This window comes from Polyodon spathula, chromosome 16, assembly GCF_017654505.1.
Source record: "Polyodon spathula isolate WHYD16114869_AA chromosome 16, ASM1765450v1, whole genome shotgun sequence".
Lineage (NCBI taxonomy): Eukaryota > Metazoa > Chordata > Actinopteri > Acipenseriformes > Polyodontidae > Polyodon > Polyodon spathula.
In genome coordinates, this window is record NC_054549.1 from 28045834 (window position 1) to 28060050 (window position 14217).

Below are 14217 nucleotides of genomic sequence, written 5' to 3' on the forward strand. Positions count from 1 at the left end.
CATTCGCCGACATCTAAAATCGGTCGAATCTAGATTGGCTCAGATCTTGAAAAAGACGACTGGGCGAATCCCGTTTTTTCAACAATTTTCACTGAATTTCAGGGTTAGCCCAGGCGAGTCTAGTTTTTTCCCCCCAACGATTCAAAATTGATGCTGGGCGAATCTGGTTCACCCAAGCCATTATTTTGGGAAAGTCTAGTTTCGACCAATGCTTCAACATTGGCATAGGCATAGTTTTGCCTATGCCAATTATTTTGGGTGAGTTTCATTTTGCATTTTTACACTCTCCTCTGCCAGCTTCCAAGTGCGTGCCAGGCTACCTGCCTCGCCTCCACTTCTGACAGCAATGTAGCGACTGTGTGCTGGGTTTCAGGTGGCGGTGCAGAAAAGGCAGGACACCAGGGATGGTCTTAATAGCGGTTAAAACCACTCTTATTAGCTCTCTCCCAAAAAAGAGAAGTCAAAAAGACTCATACATGCAGGCAAACTCGCCACACATGAGTGTGAGAAAGAGAGCGAGAGCCATAAAGCCAAATCATACCATAAAGACAGCCAGCCTCAAGAGATAAATTACTGTAACCTTTGGATGACAGTTAAGTACAGGCCCATTTGCCACACATATGAGAGAGAAATAATAAAACATCTTAATTGTTTGTGTTCAAATCTTTTGTTTCATCTTCACTAAAAGATAAGATTCACTTCATTAAGATTGTAACAGGGTCAATAATGCCACTGTTATATTTCACATATTTATTTGTCACTTGTATGTTTTATTCTTATAATTGTACATTTTTATTTGATTAGTGCACATTGTTTTATATATTGTCAACTAGCAGTGTGTATATATTGTACTTTCCAAAATGCTTGAGCGTTTTTCTTTTCTGTCAAAATATGTATAGTAGTAACTCCACAGTACTTGTACACTTAAGTATTACCTTCTCTCCTTTGCTGTCTTCCACAACAAAATCACTATGGTCACGGGCACATTCTTGTGGGGTTTTTGTGTGTAGGCATTTTTGTACATTACACCACAATTCTGTTATAAATCCTCTGCATCTTAACTGTAATACAGCTTTAAATCCCGCTAAAAAGCCTCCATCCTGATTGTAATCTCTTTTGAAATCTTGCAGGCAGAGTCTCCAATAGAAATGTAGGAATATGCTGTCACTCACTAGCTGGAAAGTATTCAGTATTCAGAACGAATCGTTGACAGATGCAAGTCAGGAAGGCGGGACATTGGCCAGCAGCACTGGGAAATGTATTTATTATTATTTTTGTAGTTGGTTTTATTTTTGAACGGAAAAAGGGTAAAGTCAACTTGAACTCATTAACCATTTACACAGTTTTTCCGGTGTTTATTGGCTATCCACCAATTTCATTTTTTTTGTATCGAGGGTGTTTTATCGTTTTTATCGGTTAAAACCAAAAATCAGAAGCCCTAATTATAAATTATAAAAATCATATAGGAGACACTGAAATTGAAGAAGAAAACTATGAAAAATACCTAGGAGATCATGTTGACTCAAATGTCTTCATCTAGACAACGTGGGGAAGCTATAAAAAAAAAGCCAACAACATGCTTGGATATATAGTGAAAAGTGTTGAACTTAGATCAAGGAAAGTAATGTTAAAACTGTACAATGCATTAGTAAGACCTCATCTAGAATATTGTGTTCAGTTCTTGTCACCTCGCTACAAAAAGGATAATGCTGCTCTAGAAAGAGTGCAAAGAAGAGTGACCAGAATTATTCCGGGTTTAAAAAGGCATGTCATATGCAGACAGGCTAAAATTATTGAATCTGTTCAGTCTTGAACAAAGAAGCATTCAAAATTCTAAAAGGCACTGACAATGTCGACCCAAGGGACTTTTTCGACCTGAAAAACGAAACAAGGACCAGGGGTCACAAATGGAGATTAGATAAAGGGGCATTCAGAACAGATAATAGGAGGCACTTTTTTATACAGAGAATTGCGAGGGCCTGGAACCAACTCCCAATTAATGTTGTTGAAGCTGACACCCTGGGATCCTTCAAGAAGCTGCTTGATGAGATTCTGTGATCAATAAGCTACTAACAACCAAAATGAGCAAGATAGGCCAAACAGCCTCCTCTCATTTGTAAACTTTCTTATGTTCTTATATGTGTGTCTCTACAAGTCAACTTAAACTGAAGGAATTTGAGGAAAACTACCTTGTGACAAAAAAAAAAACCTCAAAGTTTGTAGACTGCCTCTTGTTTTCCTGATAGTTTTGTTGCTCAGTATTTAAAAAGCCATTTGATAAGGTAAACAGGCAGTGTGTGTCCTTTATCCCACCCCTCCCCTCCCCCCAGCTGCATCCCTGCTTGTTGTGAGACTCAGTCAGGCTGGACTGACTGGGACAGACTGGGGAGTCAGCTGGAATTATCCACCCAGCTGCTGTCATGTGAGCACGCTCAGCAGCAGCACAGCTGAGAGGAACAGCCGTCTTTCATGCCTTGTTGTCAGAACTAATAGAAACAAATGTGCTTCCCTGCAGGAACACTGTACTCTGTGTGCTACACTGGGCCAGAGAGCGAACAGTGAAAAATGACATTGGATTTTGACATTTCTTCTATCAAACAAACAATTATCAGGAAGAGGACGGACACATGGTCCTGTTTTATAGTTGTTTGTCAATAACTGGCATCAATAATTTTTGTTGAGAAGCCCTTGAACATTTTTTAAACAATAAACGTTTATTTTGTTTGTCTAGGTCACCACCAATCTTTTTATACACACATACACATTATATATATAAATAAATCGGCCAGTTGCCATAATGCCCGGACAGTTGGCAAAGTGCCCAGCTGCAGCAGGCAAATGCCAAATTATCTTCATATTTTATGTCATTTCGGCATCTGTCCAGGCAGTTCGTCAACTGGCCACAGCCACCCGGGCTAAGGTGAAGAAAGACTTTAGTGTGCCCTGTTGTAACAAACGAAAGGCTAATGGAAAGTAACACAGCAGTGCAATTCCTCTGGGTATCTACTGCAGTTCACAGTTAGTGTGTCGAATAACTTTATTTAACCAGTAGACCAACAATGATTTCTATTTATTTTAATGACATGCTGTTAAAATGTCTAATTGTCTCAGCTCTGATGTCAACTAATGTTAGACATGAAAAAATATTGTTTGAATATTTTTTTTTTTTTTATATAAGAAAATGTTTTCTTCTATGTCAAATTGTCATTCATATTTCTAAATAAGAAAAATACAAACTTTATGCTGTTGATTAATGATTCATTAATATTGCTATGATAAATTCGTTTTGACACTCTGTTCTTCCCGAGTCTCAGGTAAATACATTTAACTGGGTGGCTTTTACATGCTTAAACTTAACTGTTTTATTATTAGTCTCTTGCTGACATTGAATGGTCTCTCATTCAAACAATGCAACTCTCCTCATAAATTTGTGTTGTATTTCTGCAATAACCCATGATGAAAATAATCTGTGCATTGATATTTTGTTTAGTTCTATTGCTATCGAAGACTGTGTGGTCCAGTGGTTAAAGAAACAGGCTTGTAACAGTGACTCACTGTGTGACTCCGAGCAAGTAATTTAACCTCCTTGTGCTCCATCCTTCGGGCAAGATGTTCTTGTAAGTGACTCTGCAACTGATGCAAAGTTCACAGACCCCAGTCTCGTATCTTGTAAAGCGCTTTGTGATGGTGGTCCACTATGAAAGGTGCTATATAAAAATTATTATTATTATTATTATTATTATTATTATTATTATTATTATTATTATTATTATTATTATTATTATTATTAAATAATAAAATAAACATTGCAACAGGCATCTGGGTGGCGGTGCGCTTTTGCGCTTAGAGGCAACAAAGGTAATTCACTCTCTATTTGTATTATACTGTATCTGTTAAAAATCTTTTGTCGCCCGGGTGGCTGTGGGCAGATGCCAAAATGACAAAATTTGAAGCTAATTTGGCATCTGCCCACCGCAGCTGGGCACTTCGCCAACTGCCTGGGCATTACGGCAACGGTCCATAACATATGTATTATATTTTAGCTCATAGAGCCAGCTGCCCAACATTCTGATATGTTGTACATATGTTTCTCATGGGAGCATCTGCTTGAATCAAAAACATTGAAGGTATTTATATGTTTTTGATGGCATGACAACTAGTTATAAATTGCATTGCAAAAAAAAGAAAAACCACTCATTCTAGGACTGGTACATACATTACTCAGAATATCAGTCCTAATCAATACACTTTTATTGTATTCCAAATGTAGCTGCCTCCACCCAGGTGATTTCAGGTACAAATCAAATGAGAAAAAAGCCAATTGAAGTCAGAAGCTAGTCATTGATTTTAAACAACAGTGGGACCATCTGTTATACTATTTGTGCTGTACAAGCTGAAAGCTAGTTCCAAATCTCAATGAGATCTTTATTGACTTTTTAATGAGATCACGCAATGTGAAACTTTTAACCACTGCCTTCCAATGTATGACAGTAAAGGCTCTATTGCCTCCCACTGTATAGTACAGGCTGCACCACACCATGGCAAATCTGGAATCCCCCCTTTTAGATATGTAATCATAAAAAGAATGTGCTTGGACAAATATGTACCTTAAGTAATGAACATTACTTCAAATTATATTGTAGATGACTGTGTTTACAGTAGTATACAAAAAGGAGTGAAAAATATTTTACATTTTTAGTGGTTTATTAGATATCATTTTATAAATTCCAAATTCATTAAAAGGAACATCCCTGCTCACAGGAGTTTTGTTTTGCTAAATGTATTCTTCCAACTGTGCATTTCTTTTCTAGATTCAGTGTTAATAATTGTTCATTCTTTTTCTTTCACGTCCACATTAAAAGTGTGTGTTACTGTTACTTTTTTTTTTTTTTGAGGTGGGTGGGGTGGGGGTGGGCTGGAGAACTACAGTATTGAGGGGAGTGGGAAGGGTCAGAAACAGTTGAGGATAAAAACAGCTGCTCAATTCCCATCACGCGATTTCTATCACAATATATGCAAGCCAGAACTAGAATGCCAACAGTTGTTTTGCAAGTTCCCTATACAGCTGTCACTTGGATCACTTAAGGGATTTCATTCCTGCCTCACAACAGTCAGTGTGGTTAAACGCCACACAGGTTCGTCCACATTATCCAGCACTTGTTACTGACACAATAAAGACTGCTGAGTGTGCAAGGTTCCAAGAATGCAAGACAAAGTGCCTTTGTGCAGCACGGGCTCACTCATCCATCAAGTTTCTTATCACTAGAGAATCACAGACGTGTGAAATATAGGGGATATTTTATTGTTTACTGTATACCCAATTTCACCCTACCTTACAGTAATGCCAAGATATGTATTTAATTAATTAAGAGTTCGATAAAGTGGTTTGAACAGTCATTGTTCCATGGCAAATGAATGGGTGGGATAGGCACACTGGGCCTAGTTACTGTAGGGTGATTAGCATAAGGAAAATAGCTTTGTTGGTCATAAAGTACAGATAAACATCAAACTCAGGTTTGTAATTAATCTCTAAACCTTTAAACAGCAAGTCATCAAGCCTGAAAATGCTACCCATGTCTTATTTCTGTCCATGATTTAGATGCACAAACTGCCTTGGGGGATATAATTCAGGGAAGATGAATGTACTATGCATGACTACATGTTGCATAAATTTTACATACAACTCACTCAATAAAGTCAATGTCTGCTGACCTCCCTATGTTCTTCAATGGCTGCTGACCTCCCTGTGTTCTTCAGTGGCTGCTAACTGCAATTTTGGATGTTATTTCAGTCCCAGGTGAACTCGTGTCAACTTTTCTAAAATACTGTGCGTTTACGTCAAGTCATTTTTTTTGGATTCTCAACGAGGCTCTGCCTCACTTGTCTGTACGGTCGAGCCACCACTGTTCACTTGTAAAAGTATCACAATGTCAGTGCTTACAGATTCTTGACAAATGTTTTCTCCTGCAAAGATTTAGTCTGTACAGACAATATTCTCCATCAGTCTGTGGTCATGATCCAGGAACACACTGCAATCTTCATCTCAAAGGCAGCTTCCCTGCCAGAACTTAAGCTTCCAGCCACAGTGTTCATTTCCATCCTCCTCCCCAAGGTATTTTTATTACCTTCTTTTGTTTACACTGCTCTCTCGCTCTGTCTCTCTATTGTTGCAGAAGCCCATCACTTCTTGTGTCAACACTGGAATACTCAGAGTAGGTACATTACTTTCCACTCTGTGCCACTCGCTTTTTCACCACATTCGAAAAAAAAAAAAAAAAGTGTTGCAAAGAATTCAAAGTAAAATATGCAAATACGGTTACTGGAGCTTCATTAAATAAAACAGAATTTGGCAATAGTTCATTTCTGCAAATATATCCTAGGGTACAGTAGTTCCATGAAGGGCAAAACAACTTCCATAGTGAATAAGCTCAATCCCTCGAAATACTGTTTGTAATATATTTCAATAATAATTTGTATCAATTTAAAAATATATACATATTTACAAGTGAAAAAATATTCTAGAAATTTGTAGAAAATTAATTTTAAAAAAATAAATAAATAAATAAATTTAAAAAACTGAAATAGCTTTGTTGGATAAGTGTCCACCCTCCTTGTAATAGCAATCCTAAATTAGCTCAGGTGTAACCAATCGCCTTCAAAATCACACACCAAGTTAAATGGCCTCCACCTGTCTAGATCAGGCCATACCTCCACACTAGATGACAGAGCAAAAAAGAGACTGATCACAGAGGCTACCAAGAGGCCAATGGCAGGCTTTTATGGCCAAGACTGGTCAAAGTGTGCATGTGACAACAATATCCCAAGCACTTCAAAAATCTGGCCTGTATGGTAGGGTGGCAAAAAGGAAGCCATTACTCAAGAAAGCCCATCCTGAATCCCATTTGAAGTATGCAAAAAAAAGACTTTTGGCCTAAATGCAAAGCGTTATGTTTGGTGCAAACCCAATACATCACATCACCCAAAGAAAACCATCCCTACTGTGAAGTGGTGGCAGCAGCATGTTACGGGGATGTTTCTCATCGGCAGGGACTGGGCCAAATGTCAGGATAGAAGGGAAAATAAATGGAGTAAAGTACAGAGAAGTCCTTGAGGAAAACCTGTTGCTCTCTGCAAGAAAGCTGAAACTGGGACGGAAGTTCACCTTTCAGCATGACAATGACCCAAAGCACACAGCCAAAGCTAGAATGGAGTGCTTAAGGAACAAAGGTAAATGTCCTTGAGTGGCACTAAATCCACTCGACCTAAATCCAATAGAAAATTTGTGGCATGACTTGAAGATTGCTGTCCATCAACAATCCCCATGGAACTTGACAGAGCTTGAACAGTTTTGTAAAGAAGAATGGTCAAATATTGCCAAATCTAAAGTGTGCAAAGTAGTTAGAGACCTAACCCAGCAGACTCATAGTTGTAATTGCTGCGAAAGGTGCTTCCACCAAGTATTAACTTAATGGGGGTAGAGACTTATCGAATTAATTATCCAATATTCAGATATCAAATGAGATAGCATTTTCTGCTTCCTGCTGCCCCCCTCTCCTCTCCCCAGCCAGATACAAGCACTAAGAATGGCTTCACCGCCACGCTGACAATTCCATTTAATTACCTGAACATTTAAAACTATAGGATTTAAAACTGTAGGAATATGAGTAATCAAATAAAAAAACCACAGGACCACCTCTTACTAAGTATTAAGAAAACATCTGGGTCTTCAATATCCGGAAACCAAAAAGTCACACTTTCTGAATATGGCAGCAATCTTAGGTCATTATCAAGGGTGCCATTAGATTTTAACCAATAATTTCCGTAAAACAGAATGTAAATTGCTTTGAAGATATTAGCAGTTGAATGGACTGCGGCAAGCCTGGCTGTGACTGGTTTACAAAAACCTTTGAGCCTCCTTCACAGGAATACTTAACTTGTCAGAATGCTATGTCGGTTTTCTCTTGAGAGTTGGCGCTCTTGCTCCTGACCTTTGAACTCAGCTGATGACTTGTGAGTACAAGAGTTCTTAGTAAAGGGATACCATTGCACTGTCACTTCTGGCAAATACTCACCAATGAAAACTCCCAACATGTACAGGGTATTCTTAGATTTCCTGTTAAATACATTCTAAACGATATGTTCACACGTTGCGTAAGTAAAATCAGAAGTGACCAACAAAAACAAGTTTGATCTCATTTTAAGTATTCATTTAATCTAATTTGACTTTTATACAGTACTTCTAATACAGGATTGTAGAAGATTTATAACAGGTCTTACACATTAAGAATAAATCAATAAAAGCATTTTGTGCTGAAGTGGACTGAAAGAATTAGGCAAGACACAATCTGTGCTGAAAGCACATCAATAGACTTGAGCTTAACATTTCATTGAGATTCACGAGTCCGATGCAGTGCAAAATGCATTTATAAATAAGTGAATAAAATTAATTTAAAAACACAGACTATTTAAATACTAATTGCTGGGAAGCTTTCTGAAAAGTTCCTGCATTCTTAATGCATTTGTATTGGATTTACCATGGTCCCCTGATCAGTCCCCAATGGTGGACAATTCACTCACTGCTCAAAAACCTTCAGAAAATCCCAGTAGGTTTCAGTCTACTGAAGGTATGTGAAACACGTAAAATAAGATGAGTCACAATCATGTTTTAATGAAAAGGGAATGTCTGCTCACGCCAAGTTCCATACGGCCACTGATTCCTCCCTCCCCTTTCCACAGGCCGCTAGCTTAGGAGCCGTTTCTGAAAAAAACTGCAATTTCTATCTCAATGTGGTACGAGCGAGACAGACACTCGATGAAATGTGATGCCAATCACCATGTGTCACTTCAAAAATCAGCTATTGATTTTTCCTCCTCATCTCTGCAGAGTTAGCACACCGCAAAAGCCAGGGCCGGATCTCCCCCCTCCCCTTCTAATCTTCAAGGTCTAACTTCTACTGGGTTGCACATCAAAAGAAAAAAATGTTTGTGCCACATTCATTAACATGCTGCACAGAGCATCAGTCAAAACTCACTGTAAAAAGGTCCTTTATATGTATCAATATTCAAACACTGCAGCTCAATGAATGCCACCTTTAGAAATTACATCAGACACAGGCTTGAATGGACTTGAATGGATAACTATGAACTCTTGGATAACCAGGACCTAGTTTTAATGAAAAATACTGTAAAGGCTAAATAAACCACAAACTAATGATATAATTAGTGTGCTTTTGCATGCAACACATAAACAGCAAGTCTGCAAATGCCTGGTGTATATTCATTTTAATGATTGTGGGACAACTAACAAGACAATTGAGGGATACATTCACTGTATGGAGCTGCCTGTTGGGCACCAGGGCTCAAACTGCTCATCAGTTTCCTCAATGCACATGCAAGTCAAAATGGCAACACCTGCATGCATACTATCCATCATGCCAACACCACATGATGGCATTTCTTGCTGTCACGCATCACGTAATCACAAGCCGTCACGTACGCAACATGATAATGTAATTGGAATCTGATGGATGACAACACAGACAGATGCCATAAGCAATGCAATACAATTCTCTACAAGTGTGTGGAATATTTGTCAGAAATTGCAGATCAGAATGTAAGTTAATAGTGTGTATTACAAAAAGGTTATGTTGTGTGTCATTTAATAGAGTAACCTTGATGGATACTACCACGATGATGCAACTATAGCTACAGTATATGCATTAGCTTTTATTGTATACAATGCAATAGGACAGAGATAGGAATATTTCTACACTCCCTTAATGTACACAAAGTTTTATAAACATCAAATGTCGCTATACATTGCTTGCACTCAAGCAAAACTACTTATGGGACTCAATATAGTGGGTCTAGTTACCAAATTAGCCACCAAACCAAACAACTGCATGCCCTAGGCAGAAGGTCATCCCCATAGGCAGATACAAGAGGATGTGCCCATGTTCCTTTCCTACCTTTTTCATTTTCCCACTCCTGGTCCCTGCAAAGGCGACAGTGTTTCCTCTGTAGTCATAAGCTGCCACTGAAGTCATTCCGTCGTCTTTGTCGATAAACAAGGGTATTCCTTCAATGGTGCTTGTCCCTCCCAGTGGCTGATTAAAATCCTGCCCACAGAAATTGTCATCAATCTGTAAGGGCTGCAAAAGACAGAGAGGGGAGAAATAATTTAAAACCGATTTGCAATAGATTTACATTTCATTAGCACTGTCCACAGCACAATGCTCCCAAGAAATCCCATTAATTTATGCATCTGCGATAGGCATATATGTTCATGTGCGAGTAGTTAACTGCACACACATGGACATACGTAACAAGGAGATAATAACTGGCACCCAGATTAGCACAGATTTTCCATTGAAATTTAAAGACCCTGCTAATTGTTGGGGGGGGGGGGGTGATGTCAGCTAATTCACTTGGATAAGCCATTACTACAATATTGGCTAATCAAATCACCAAAAAAGTGTTGTATGTAAATCTTTGTATGTGCCATGCACACGTATGCATTGTGGTGCTTCATGGAAATGAGAAACTGGTTTGGGTAATTAAACAGCAGAGGGGTTATTTGTAGAATTTCTAACTTATAAAAAGTCATTTGTGAACAAGACATGCACTGGTTGTCTACTGAAGTGCATATGGGGAAAGCTCCAAAATTTAAAACAAGTTTCTTTCACAAGGTTAGCCCAAGAAATTTCTCAGAGAGCGAGAGTCATATTAGAAAAGGAATCTGCACACATGTTGCATTACCATTAGAGTATTAACCAGGGCTTCCATCCATTACCATAACATTCTCATTTATTTTTTTAACTCAGGATAGGGGCTCAGGAGACCATTTTAAACTTCTTGCCAGCAGTCAACAGTACCCAACCTGATCATTTCACTAATGTTGGGTCCCATTGTTTGTAACAGAGAAAGAGAATGGGGGCAGGAGGTCAGAGAGAAAGTCTAGAGAGAACAGAATGCTGATGAAGTCATATTTGTAGTGTCAATTATTTGCCTATTATCAAAAGGGGCTTAAAAGTAGCCCTTTGAGAGCCATTATGATTATTATTATTATTATATTATTATTATTATTATTATTATTATTATTATTATTATTATTATTATAATAATATAGTGCAGTATAATATATACTACATGTAATGATGGGTGGGGGGGGGTGCCCCCACGTACAGAGAACAGACAGTCTATCAATGAGGGAGGAAGCCACAATCACCTTCTCTGAAAACTCAAATATTAAGGACATGTACATGACTAAAAACCTTCTTCAAAGGGGAACAGTCTAAAAGTGCTTTTCTGCTGCCAAAAGGTGACTGCATCTACAGGTGTCTCCCCCTAGGATGGCCCGTGCTGGGGAACAGAAGGCCCTCATTACTAGTTACAAGGACAATCCCCCCTTCCACTCATATGGCCTCTGTTGCTTACAGTTGACAATCACATTTCAAACAGCATGAGGTTGGAGCAGAGACCCTGGCCCCCAAGCTGGCCTAATGAGAATACATAAAAAAGCCATGGAATGCAACTAGGGAATTGCATCTAAAACCTGGTGGTGAGCAGAAAACCAAAAGACAGACTGATTGAAAAGCAGGGATTACTACACTTGCCCTGGAGGACAAAGCTACATGTTTCTTTAAACAGAGAAATGGAGCTTGCCGTCTATATAGATTCAAGTGCAATACCATTTATGGGTTCATAAAATGTTTATGTACCAGATAACTGCAGATTAACTGAAATGAAAACTTCACATAGGCTCTAATAAGGGACAGTCCTAATAGATGCTAAACACTTACTGCAAACATGGAAATTACAAAGCCAGTTTAGGGATTGCGCATTCATCTATTCTAGGATACCAGAGTGGTGGTGTTGGGACTGGATTCTGTATTTCATAGGTTTCCCAAAGCACTGCAATACAGAGTTTTCCCCAAAGTGCCAGTTTCACAAACCACTTCAAGGAAGCAGTTTTTAAAATGCAGTCTAATTCTGTAGTACAAAATGAATTGAAAAGGAAACAGTTCTTTATACCATACAACACTGTAATTGTATTTGCTATATACCGTATAATCTCCAGAACAATTTCCTTGTTGGACAAAATATTATTTGTTAACTCAGATAACCTGGCTTGGCTGCCTAATCGATTCGTGCTACCTTCTCTGGATTCCTGGAAAGCACTGAGCCACTCAAGAAAATTGTTAAAATGTTTAATGAAGCATGATTGATGATTTTCTGGTTAGCTTGCTTACCCTCCAGCCTCCACAATGACACACAATATGTGAGAGACTTGCTGGACAATCTGCAGACTCCAAAAGTCTGCCCAGCTTCTACCTCTGCAGGATCTTATCTCTACAATATCTCATTGATTGAAGTGGTAAAGAATCCTGCCTCAACCCCATGCGCTACTGAAAAGGCACTCTGTCAGTCAGTCAGTCACTGTTGGGAGGGTTTGAAATAGATTGTTTTTTTTCTTAAAACAGTAGGCCTCACGGAGCTTCCAGAGAAGCTCAAATAAACAAATATTTGTTCTTGTGCAGAAATTGTTTACAGCAAGATAATACTGATATGCATTATTTTTGGCACATGTATCTAGAATATACTTGGTTGCTACAATGTACCAGTATTTATCTTGAGGGTTCATACATTCTTAGAAGAGGAACCTTTGATAAATGAAACAGAAATGTTTAGTTCAGTATGCAGGTTTCACTGCGATTCAAAAGAATGGCAGACTTCCTTCCCCCCTTTCCTGAGCACAAAACAAACTACAGGTAGCTGACATTTAATAACAAGGAAGTAACTGGATAAAGTTGACAGTGCATATGATTAAGATGCTATAGGAGGAAGGCATTGGCCTATATGTATAAGAGTTACCTTTGAAACACTACAAATGCCACACATATCTCCATCTCATTTCCTTTTTAAGCAAAGCAGGGGACGGGGGACTGGTCAGTAGGAAAGTATCTCCATTTCCATTGCTCTGTACCTGGTTTCCAATTTTTAGAAAGACAGGAAACCACAACAAAACTGACTACACTAGTATCAGAAACTGAAACCCATGCACTGTAGCTGAAACTGAAAAGAAAGTGACCACCAGACCATTAGCCATCAAAAACAAATCCCCCCACAAGCAAAAGAGGTGCATTTTCTTCAAAACTGCAGGACAGGAAGGTCTGGATACACATAGTATCTTGAGTAAAGTGTATTAAAGTGTTTCACTGTTTTAACTGCATCTGAAATAGGTCCAAGTCTGACAGCAGCTACCAGCGCAATAAAAACATTGCTCTTTGTTTTCTATGGCATGCTAATGCTTGTTTTAACTTTGAATTAATTGATGTTCTAAGCCTGTAACTGAGGCTGATCGTGAGCTCTGTCCTGCTCTGGTGACAGGGAACCTCTGGAAATGCAACCTGCATTTCAGCAGGCTTTACCTGTGTAAATATGTGTAGAAATTAATTTGCTTGCAAGCCGCAGCACATACACAAGCAGGGATTAAAGCCGATTATCTATGAAGTTGCAGGTTTGTTTATGTGATAGTTTGCATTTTCATTAAATAAAGCATCTGTTACTGTGTCAGACTGACAGAGGAATTTGGTTTACTGTTCTATCTACAGAGCAGGCAAGGCAAAAGTGAAACTATACTGTTCCTAAATAGTTTGCTTATAATTAAAATTGTTGCAACTTAGAAGTTTACAAGAGACATAACTGCCTTTCCCACCTTGTATTACCTTGAAGAGGTCCTTCATAACATCCTACTGCTGCCAACATTATCTGGCTCAAAGAGCGTTACAGTAAGGAGGACAGTTCTAGGGATTAATAAAACTGGTTCCTCTAGACCAGTGCTTTTAAACTGGTAACCATTACTATTTTGACAGAACTTTAGCAAATACCATTGGTCTAAAACATCAAAGCGGTCAGCACAGTAATTGTGTTGCCTGCAAAGGCCACAGCAAAGGTAAAAATAAATAACCATTTATTTATTTATTTATTTATTTTATTTATTTAATTAAAACCATCTGCAGGCTCAGTAAGACTTAGCAACAATGGCCCTCCCATTATAAAAGCGCCTGTCTGAAATCTCTTGTAAATTGCAGCACTCTTTGGGCATTCTTGATTATCAGCAGTTTCTGTACTTCTATTTTATTACTTTCCTCCGGGGAATTTAATCTTTTTGGAGATTCTTATAATGCTTGCTGTAATTGCCTCCCTCGGTAACAC

At 38.5% G+C, this 14217-nt stretch overlaps 1 protein-coding gene across 4 annotated transcripts in view; it reads right to left on the reverse strand.

Annotated features, from left to right (window-relative positions):
* Positions 1-14217, reverse strand: part of LOC121329154 (plexin-A1-like) — a 199184-nt gene that overhangs the window by 150718 nt on the left and 34249 nt on the right. For all 4 annotated transcript variants that reach the window (XM_041274549.1, XM_041274550.1, XM_041274552.1 and 1 more), the window contains one exon: positions 9969-10151. In XM_041274549.1, the coding sequence (XP_041130483.1) occupies positions 9969-10151 (183 nt within the window). The remainder of the gene's footprint in view (positions 1-9968; positions 10152-14217) is intronic.